The sequence below is a fragment of the Elephantulus edwardii genome, unplaced genomic scaffold (genome assembly GCF_000299155.1).
Source record: "Elephantulus edwardii isolate Elephantulus edwardi_28Jun2011 unplaced genomic scaffold, EleEdw1.0 scaffold00083, whole genome shotgun sequence".
NCBI classification, from domain to species: domain Eukaryota; kingdom Metazoa; phylum Chordata; class Mammalia; order Macroscelidea; family Macroscelididae; genus Elephantulus; species Elephantulus edwardii.
The window spans coordinates 597,866-607,806 of record NW_006399833.1 but is presented as its reverse complement, the minus strand read 5'-3'; the positions used below and the strand labels follow the sequence as shown (position 1 = coordinate 607,806).

Here is a 9,941-nt window from a genome sequence, read left to right as displayed (position 1 = left end):
TTTCGTCCTTTCTCCAGGTTCATAGGGTGTCCAGAGGCAAACTACTTCTGAAGTGGATGCCACTCCTGCTTCCAAGCTTGTTTCAATCGGGGAGCTCCACCAAACACTGTCCGCAGTGGGTAACCATTCTCACATTTGACAGGTCACTGTCACAGTGTTCAGCTTCATAGCAACCATGAGTTTCCTCTCTGTACAGCAAGTGGACAGGCCAGGGCTATACGACCTAGAAGAGTAGGCAATCATATTGCTTTCACAGAAATTAGCATTTTTGCAGTGAAGTTTATATTTCATATTTTTAATTAATTGCATTTAAGACAAAAGATAAAGACTTCCACAAAGAAAAGTACTTGACAGCCTCAATATAAAGTTAAAAGACTCTTTATAGGTCATCTAAAACATTCTAATCCCTAGTTATAACTTTCTTAGGTGTGATAGAGTGTTGACATTGAAAGATCAATAGTTCTAACTGAAGCACTCATTTTCCTTGTTTAAATTGTTATGGGAAAGTCTGCTGTTAGGGACCTCTCCAAAGTGCTGAAGAGCAGTGGTGTCTCTCTGGAGACTAAGGTGCGTCTGATACAGACCATAGTCTTCGCAATCACCTGTTATGCATCAGAGAGTTGGACAATGACCAAGGAGGATAGAAGGAGAATTGATGTCTTTGAGCTGTGGTGCTGGAGAAGAGTACTGAGAATACCATGGACTGCTAGGAAAACAAATAGATTTGTCCTGGAGAGGGTTAAACCGGGTGGCTCCTTGGAGGCAAAGATTCTGAGGCTCCGTCTAACTTACTTCGGACATGTAGTGAGGAGAGACCGGTCCTTGGAGAGGGACATCATGCTTGGGAGGGTGGAGGGACGGCGCAGGAGAGGAAGGCCTTCTATGAGGTGGATTGATTCAGTGACTGGGATAATTGGGATGGGAGTGTCAGAGACTGCGATTGGCACAGGACAGAGCGGAGTTTAGGGCTGTTGTACATAGGGTCGCTATGAGTCGCAGGCGACTCAACGGCACATAACAACAACAACAATAAATTGTTATATGTTATGCTTCATTATCTACCGATAGTCTAACATGCATGATATTTTAATTCTTGATTCTTTTATGTGTCCCTTCTGCCCTTCTCTCCCTTGGCAACTACCTTAGCCTCTTTCTTTAAGACCCAAATCAGTGTTCTTTTCTCAAACAGATTTAGTTTATCCATCCATCGTTCTACCTGGTGTCTTGTTCATACTTCTAGTAATTTACTTAGAACACTTAATTATAACTACATGTTTGCGTTTCTCCTTCCCCACTGCCCCCAAAACTGTGAGCTCCTTATGAACAAGAACCATGTTAATTTTGCTTTCTCTTTTGTTTCTAGTGTCTAGAAAAGTGCAGACTATATAAGAGGAACTATAAAGTTTGCTGAAAGAATTATGAAAAAATTTTGAAAAAGCATGGTATTGGCTTTCTTAGTGAGAGAAAATTGTTAAAAGATCCATGGAAATCTAGCGGTATCTGACAGTAATTTTGGCCGCCATAGAACTGACTTTGACAATTTTAGCCTGGATGTTATTTTTTTCCATGTTAAAATGTCTCTGTTGGTTCATTTCCAGCTCCTACATTTGAGAAAGGTTTTGGATTATTTATCCTTCAAGAATATTTGCTGTAGATATTCTTAATGTAAAATACAGAATGCTGAGATAATGAGATCTATGTTGTTGTTGTTGTTATGTGCCATCGAGTCACTTGCGACTCATAGCGACCCTATGTACAAGAGCTCTAAATGCTGTTCTATCCTGTGCCAACCTAGCCATATCAAACACACTTATTCCCACTGCTGCAGTCACAGAATTGATCCATCTCACCAAAGGTCTTCCTCTCCTTCGCCTCCCCTCCACTCTGCCAAACATGATGTTCCTCTCCAAGGACCAATCCCTCCTTGCAACATGCCCCAAAAATGTCAGACCAAGCTTCAGAATCCTTGATTCCAGGGAACAGTCTGTCAGGCATCAATCCTCTTTCTATCAACCCTATTCACTGTCCAACTCTCTGATGCATATCACATAATTGCAAAGACTATAGCGTGGATCAGGTGCACCTTAGTCTCCAACCTGACATCGTTGCTCTTCAGTACTCTTGAGAGGTCCCTCACAGCCGACTTTCCCAGTGCAATTCGTCTCCTGATTTCCTGGCTGCTGTTACCAAGAGTGTTGACTGTGGAGCCAAGTAAATTAAAACTGTTAACTATCTCAATATCTTCACCATCCATGTTGATGCTGCCAATTCGCCCAGTGGTTAGAATCTTTGTTTTCTTGACATTTAGCTTCAGTCCATATAGGAGGCTGTAGTCCTTGATCTTATGCAGCAAGCACCTCAGGTCCTCCTCAGTTTCAGCAAGCAGGGTTGTGTCATCTGCATAACTCAGGTTGTTGATTATTCTTCCACCAATCCTGATATCACATTCCTCTTCATATAGCCCAGCGTCTCGGATGGTCTGTTCTGCATACACATTGAAAAGGTACGGAGACAGAATACATCCCTGACGAACCCCCTTCTTGAATTTGAACCATGTAGTGTCTCCTTGCTCTGTTCTGACAACTGCCTATTGGTCCAAGCATAAGTTTCGCATTAGCACAATCAAATGTCCTGGGATTCCCATTCTTCTTAGAGTCAGCCACAGCAATCCTGAAGAATTCCCCCCCCCCACTCGTATCAGTCGCCATGACTCAATTGTTTTGAAGATTTGATCTTTTTTGTGTGTGTGACCTGATTTTTCTCTATGAAGACTGCTTCCTCATCTCTAGAGCCACTGAAAGTCTCTAGAAGCTTTAGTAAGTCAGATGAGTCCGCCAACCTCAGTATTCTGACAGTTTCCATGCTGTACATATTCTTCCATAGCATTTGTTTGGCAAGGAAAATAGAAAAAAATTATAGCAGCCAAAGGTCACAGTTTCTACACTCTGCAAGAATTACTCTAAATATATTCTGTTTTTATTTTTATTTTTTAACTGATGTTTAAATGAAAGTATATAGAGAACTTGCATTTCCATTCATTCATTGTTGCACATTTTCTTCCCTGCCTCTCAGTTTGCTTTCCTCTTTGAGAAAAAAAATATTTTATTGCTGTAGAATTCTGCTTTTATTTTTGCAGAGTTAAAAAGCTTAGAGTTTTATGTCAATTCCTCACACTCCTTTTCTTTGTTTTGGTCCTGGGATGGAGCTGTCACAGTTATATTTCCAGATTTTACACATTCTTTGGAATTTTGTGTCATTTGACAATCTTAAGGTATATCCCTTACCTTCCTGTTTACTAGGTGATTAAGAGCTTGGATTTCCATTTATAGAAGGGGCACTCTTAATTTGAGATCCACTGACCCTTAATGATAGCTATAGATGGGCTTCTGGATATCTGAATCTCAAATTCGGAAGAAAATCATGCACATTTTTTAAAATGTATGTTTTTGGGGATTTTTTTGAGGGTAAGGGTTCTTGACTTTCACCAGATTCTTAAAATATTTAAAATAGCCAAAAAAGTTCAGAACCATCATTATATAGAATCTTAATCCCACCTTCAAATCTTGGAGCACAGAGCATGGGGGCAGAAGGGTGGAGCCAGGGGGTACAACGCATGTAGCAGAAAGTTTCTCAGAGGACCCCATACCATGAAGGTAAGGACCAGGAAGACAATATTATATACCAAATCTATAGGATTCATCAACCTCCCCTGGGAAACTTTTGTAGCATAAATGGAGAAGATTCCCTAAGTCACAAGAAGTCAGTCCTGGAGGAGAACTTCAAAATTCCTGATGTCAAGAGATACTGCCTGCAGAGGAAGAAACTGGCAGCAGCTTGAGGTGTTAGGAATCAGAGAAGCCCAGAAAGATTGACCTATAAGCCATCACATCAAGGGCTGGATAGGGGAGATTGATGTTGAATGGAGTAGGTGGGAGTAAATGTAAATGCTGGTGGAGTAGGGAAAGGGGTGGCTCAAAACACACCTGCCAAGGCTGGGAACAACTGGTTTTTTCCTACTACTGGGAAACATCTTTAAACTGCTCTTCTCTGTAAAATATTTGTCTGTCAGATAATGTTTTAAATCTGAGCAATCAAACTAAGACAGACTAGGAAGAAGTATTGGCCATCCACTTAGAAATAGCAGGGCTTTGAAAACCCTGTGCACAACAGAGCACACTTAGACTAGCAGATATGGCAACTGAGGCTGAGCCCTCAAGTATGGAAACAAATAGAAGGAGGAACAGCTGGAAGCAGACACTAGTGATTGTAATATGGACTGTAAGAACTATGATTGTAGGAAAGTTGCATATTGTTAAGAAGGAAATAGAACTAATCCACATTGATGAAATGAGATGGACTGAAATGGGACATTTTGAGTCAGAAGATCATATGATCTACTATGTTAGAGATGGAAAGATGAGGGAAAAACTGGGTTGCTTTCATAGTTAAAAAGTCATTTCTAGATCCGTCTTGAAATACAATGTTATGAATGACAGGATAATATCCATACACATACAAGGAAGCCCAGTGTATACCACCATCATTCAAATATATGCACCAACAACCAGAGCCCAAGAGGAGGAAATAGAAGATTTCTACCACCTTTTGCAGCCAGAGATTGATTGAACATGGAATCAAGATGCACTAATAATAATAATAATAATAATAATAATAATAATAATAATAATAATGAGTGACTGGAATGCAAAAGTTGGGAATAGTGAAGGATCAGCAGTTGGAAAACATGGACTTGGTTACAGAAATTAAGCCAGGGATAGAATGATAGAGTTTTGCGCAATCAACGACTTACTCATTGCAACTGCATGCATTTTATAAGAAATATAAATGCAGGCTATACACATAGATTTCACTTGATGGTATGCATAGGAATCAGATCAATTACATATGTGGAAAGAATTGCTGGAGAAGCTCAATATCAGCTGTGAAAACTCAGCCAGGTGCTGATTATGGACCAGACCACCAACTACTCAAATGCAAGTTCAAGCTCAAGTCGAGGAAAATGAAATCAAGTCCATAGGAACCAGAATCTGACCTTGAGTCTATCCCACCTGAATTTCAAAACCATCTCAGGAACAGGTTTGAGGCCTTGGACATTAATGAGCACAGATCGGATAAGCTGTGGGAGAATATCAAGACTATCCAGGAAGAATGCAAAAGGTCATTACAAAGACAGAGGAAGAAAAGACCAAGACAGATGTCATAAGAAATTCTAAATATTTTACTGGAGTGCAGAGAAGCCAAAGAAAAGGGAAGAAATCAAGATATTAAGGAGTTAAACAGAAGATTCCAGAAGATAATGCAGGAAGACAAAGTAAAGTATTACAATGAAATGTGAAAGGAGCAGGAGCCAGAAAATTAAGAGGACCAAACTCACTCAACATTTCTTAAGCTGAATTGAAGGAACTGAAGAACAAATTTGAACTTCAAGTTGCAATATTTAAGGATGCTTTGGGCAGAATACGAAATGATCCAGGAAGCATTAAAAGAAGATGGTAAGAGTATAGAGTCATTGTACCAAAGGGAATAGGTGGACGCAGAAGAATTTTATGAAACAATGTATGAGCAAGAGCCCATGGTAATGAAGGAAGAAGTTCAAGGTACTCTGAAAGAAATAGCAAAAAACAAGGCAACAGGAATTGATGGCATACTGATTGACATATTTCAACAAACAGGTGCAGTCCTGAATGTGCTCACAAAGTTCTGCCAAGAAATCTGGAGGACAACCACCTGGCCAACTGACTGGAAGAGATCAATATTTGTACCCATTTCAAAGAAAGGTGATCTGACAGAGTGTGGAAATTATCCATCAGTATCATTGCTATCACATGCAAGCAAGATTGTACTGAAGATTATCCAAAAATGACAGCACATCAACAGATGAAGTGCAGGCTGGATTTAGAAGAGGCTGTGGCACAAGGGATATTATAGCTAATATCAGATGGATCTTGGCTGAAAGCAGAGAGTACCAGAGGAATGTCTGTGTTTTATTGAGTCTGCAAAGGTATTTGACTGTGTGGGTCACAACAAGCTGTGGCTGACTCAGAACAAGGGGAATCCCAGAATACTTAATTGTGCTTATGCAAAATCTATACTTGGACCAGGAGGCAGTTGTCAGAGCATAGCAAGTAAACACTGCATGGTTCAAAACTGGGAGTCATGTGTGTCAGGGATGTTTCCTATCTCCATATCTTTTCAATCTATATGCAGAACAGATTATCTGGGTGCCTGTGCTCTATGAGGAGAAGTGTGGCATCAGTATTGGGGGTAGACTCATCAACAATCTGCATTATGCAGGTGGCATAACCCTGCTTGCTGAAACTGAGGAGGATCTGAAGCACTTGCAGCAGAAGGCCAAGGATTGCAGCCTTCGATATGGATTGAAGCTCAACATGAAAAAAACAAAGATTCTCACGAATGGGCCGATTGACAGCATCATGATAGATGGTTAAACGATTGAGATTGTTGACAACTTCAGTTTGCTTGGCTCTGTAATCAACACTTTTGGTACCAGCAGCCAGGAAAAAAAGACTAATTGCATGGGGAAAGTCTGCTGTCAGAGACCTCTGCAAAGTATTGAAGATGTCAGTCCGGAGATTAAAGTGCACCTGAAAGCTGGACAATGACTAGGGATGATATAAGTAGAGTTGATGCCTTTGAGCTATGGTGCTGGTGAAGAGTATTGAATATACCATGGCATGCTAGAACAAACAAGTTCGTCCTGGTGAGGGTGAAGCCAGGCTGTCGCTTGGAGGCAAGGATTCTGAAATTTTGTCTGACATACTTTGAACTTATTGCAAGGAAGGACCAGTCCTTGGAGAGGGACGTCATGCTTGCGAGGGTGGAGGGACAGTCACTGGGGTAATGAAGATAGGCATGTCAAAGACAATAATATTGGCAAGGGATAGAGCAGGGTTTAGGACTGTTGTACATAAGGTCGCTATGACTTACAGGAGATTCGATGGCACATAACAACAGTAACTTCAAGGCAATTCTTGAATAAAATAGTATAAGAAGCTCTCAATCAAAAGGAAGTTTCCTTTCAGGGAAATCTTTACCTTTCTTTTGGGAGTGCTTATGAAATAAGACTAGAACTTTCTGGATTATAAAAACGATATGGGGATTGAGTTCTCACAAAATTTCTCACAGAAATTTTGTCTCTTTCAAACTTTTCAAGATTAGATGCCATTTGCTGAGCTGCTAGAAGTCACACTAAAATCACCAGTTCTTAAAGGAAAAGCAGCTAAGAACTGTTGCTGAACTTACAAATCTTTTTTCAAATATTTGAGGTTCACCTGTTATTTGTAGGTTTCTGAAGAAAATGTTCCAGCATACCTGTGAATTTCTATTTGTGCACCTTTATCAATCTGCATTTATTCTACATTCTAAAATCGTTTACAGTCTCTCAGTTCCTTAAAACCCTGAGGACAGAGTATTAAGCATATTCCCAATTATTTATGCATAAAAATATGAGGTTTGGCTATTGGATGCACTCACATAGCTAAATATTTTTGGCCTTCTCGCAAGATAAAGAGTGGAGATGAGACAGTTTGTGTACTCACATTCCATAGTCTACATTGGCCTATGGGGGAAGAGAAGAGTAGGGAGAGAAAAAGAACTCCTTCAACTTTTTAGGCTTCTTTCTCACAAACAGGATTTCACCAACTGGGGTATAATATTAGCGTTTTGCTACTTTCAGATTTTGCCAACGTGGAGCCCTAATTTATGGTCCCAAGTCATGTGTTTCCCCAACAGTGCTCTTTATATATATGTTTAGTTTGGTGTGGTGATGGGTGATATTAAGTGGGTACTCTTATTTTCACAACTATCCAACTAGATTATGTGGACTTTCTACTTTCTTACCGTAACTGATACACTCACTGTATTCCTTGTCTAATATTCCTGGAGACAGGAGTCACTATCCTTTGCATTCTCCTGAATGTTTAACAGGTTAAATTTGTAATATTCATTAACCATTGTTTTATTTTAGTTTAATACTGTTTCTGAACTTTTTATTTTTTCTTTTAAGTTGTGATTTCTGTAAATGTTTACAATGCCATTTAATTTTTAATTCAACCATTCATATATATTTTGTTCTACAACATTACTTTCAATACCCAAAATGTAATCTCACTTTTCCCACTTACTTCCAGTAATTCTGATTTTCATTCTATATCTCTCTCTGTCTTCCCATTCTTTATTGGTGCTAGTCATACCCCTACTAGATATTGTCTTTTCCTTTACCCATTTTATATGCCTATTACCTATTTACAAACTTGACTCTACTCTTCCTCCCTTCCTATCCCTGGTATCCATCCAAGAATGATTCTAGTTAGGTGTAAACTTTTCCTTGTTATTGTGTTGTGTACTATCAAGTTGGAACTGACCCATAGGCAGGTTTTCAGAGGCAGTTAATCTCACAGGAGGAGATTGCTCATCTTTCTTCCACTGAGCAGCTAATAGAATAAAACCTCAAGCCTTTTCCTCAGCTTCTTGCCGCTAAGCCATCCAAGCTCCTTTTAAAAAACTGTGGTCTTATTCAATATGTGTAATTTTTGTGAATGATTTATTTCATTTAGTACAATATCCTCTAGATTCAGCCAGTATCTGTTGAGAGAAGAGAAGAGGAGAAGAGAAGAGAAGAGAAGAGAAGAGAAGAGAAGAGAAGAGAAGAGAAGAGAAGAGAAGAGAAGAGAAGAGAAGAGGAGATTGAAGGGGAGGGGAGGGAATGGAAGTTTGAGTTCTATTTCTGATTACTAACTAACTAACTTGACTCAGACAAGTCATTTTATTTAGAGGTATTTCCATTTCTTCATTTTGGAAATGGTGGATTGAACCATTAGACACAATAGGTTTTAACAGTAAAAAAAAAGTGTCAGATAAAATTTTGATCAAAAATTGGCAGAGAAGGAGGAATAACATTTAGATTTGTGGAAGAAAGGATTGGAAAAATTTCATTTAGAAATGCTTACGAAACCTTGAGTTTGATATGGCTAGAATGTCTTAAAATGAGGAAAATATTTTGGAAAAGAGGGAGGCACAAGGTAGTAAAAAGGAAAGATCATTTAGTGAGGCATAAAAAGTTAAGAATGAAGTTTGGACATCACACAGTAGATAGGAGACAGCCATTTATAGAGCATGTGTGTACTAGCATGCACATGCACAAACACATGCAAGGGAGAAGAGACAGAATGCAAATAAAAGTTGAGTAGAAAGATTAGTCTTTTTTTCTTTTTTCTTAAATTTTATTAATTTTAATGAACATTTACAGAGATTTTGGATTTCCACTCATTCATTGTTGCACTATTTTTTCTCCCCCCCTCCCAATTCGTTCCTCTCTTTGAAAACCAAAAGATAAGCTTCTTCGTTGGTTTACAATCCCCCTGCCCCTGACCCCGAATGCACTCCACTATGCAACCTTAATTCCTGTGATAATCATAATACCCTATCATATATCACTTTTAAACTGTTATCTCCCTCATCTGTTTCAATTCAGTATACATAATATATCCAGTTTTTCTCAGTCTTACCCCAACCCTGATGTCAGTCGCATTTTACAACAGTGGCACTATGCAGTATTTGTCTTCTTGTGACTGAGATATTCTACTCAGCATAATGTCTTCCAGGGTCACCCATTTTGAATAATATTGCATGAGTTCCTTGTTTTTCAATGCAGCGTAGTATTCCATTGTGTGAATATACCACAGCTTCTCTATCCATTCATTTAGTTGATAGGCACTTGGGTTGTTTCCAACTCCTTGCTATTGTGAACAAAGCCGCGATAAACATGGGTGTGCATATATCTGATTGGATGGCAGTTATGGTCTCTTTAGGGTATATTTCCAGTAGTGGAATTGCTGGGTCAAATGGTATCTCTATTTGCAACTTTTTGAGAAAGCGTCACACCACTTTCCACAGTGGTT

At 39.2% G+C, this 9,941-nt stretch overlaps 1 protein-coding gene across 1 annotated transcript in view; it reads left to right on the top strand.

The window, feature by feature from the left end:
- Positions 1–7,359, top strand: part of LOC102850593 (fructose-bisphosphate aldolase A-like) — an 8,861-nt gene extending 1,502 nt beyond the window's left edge. The window contains exon 2 of the mRNA XM_006889936.1: positions 7,327–7,359. Coding sequence (XP_006889998.1) covers positions 7,327–7,359 — 33 coding nt within the window. The remainder of the gene's footprint in view (positions 1–7,326) is intronic.
- Positions 7,360–9,941: the final 2,582 nt, after the last annotated feature.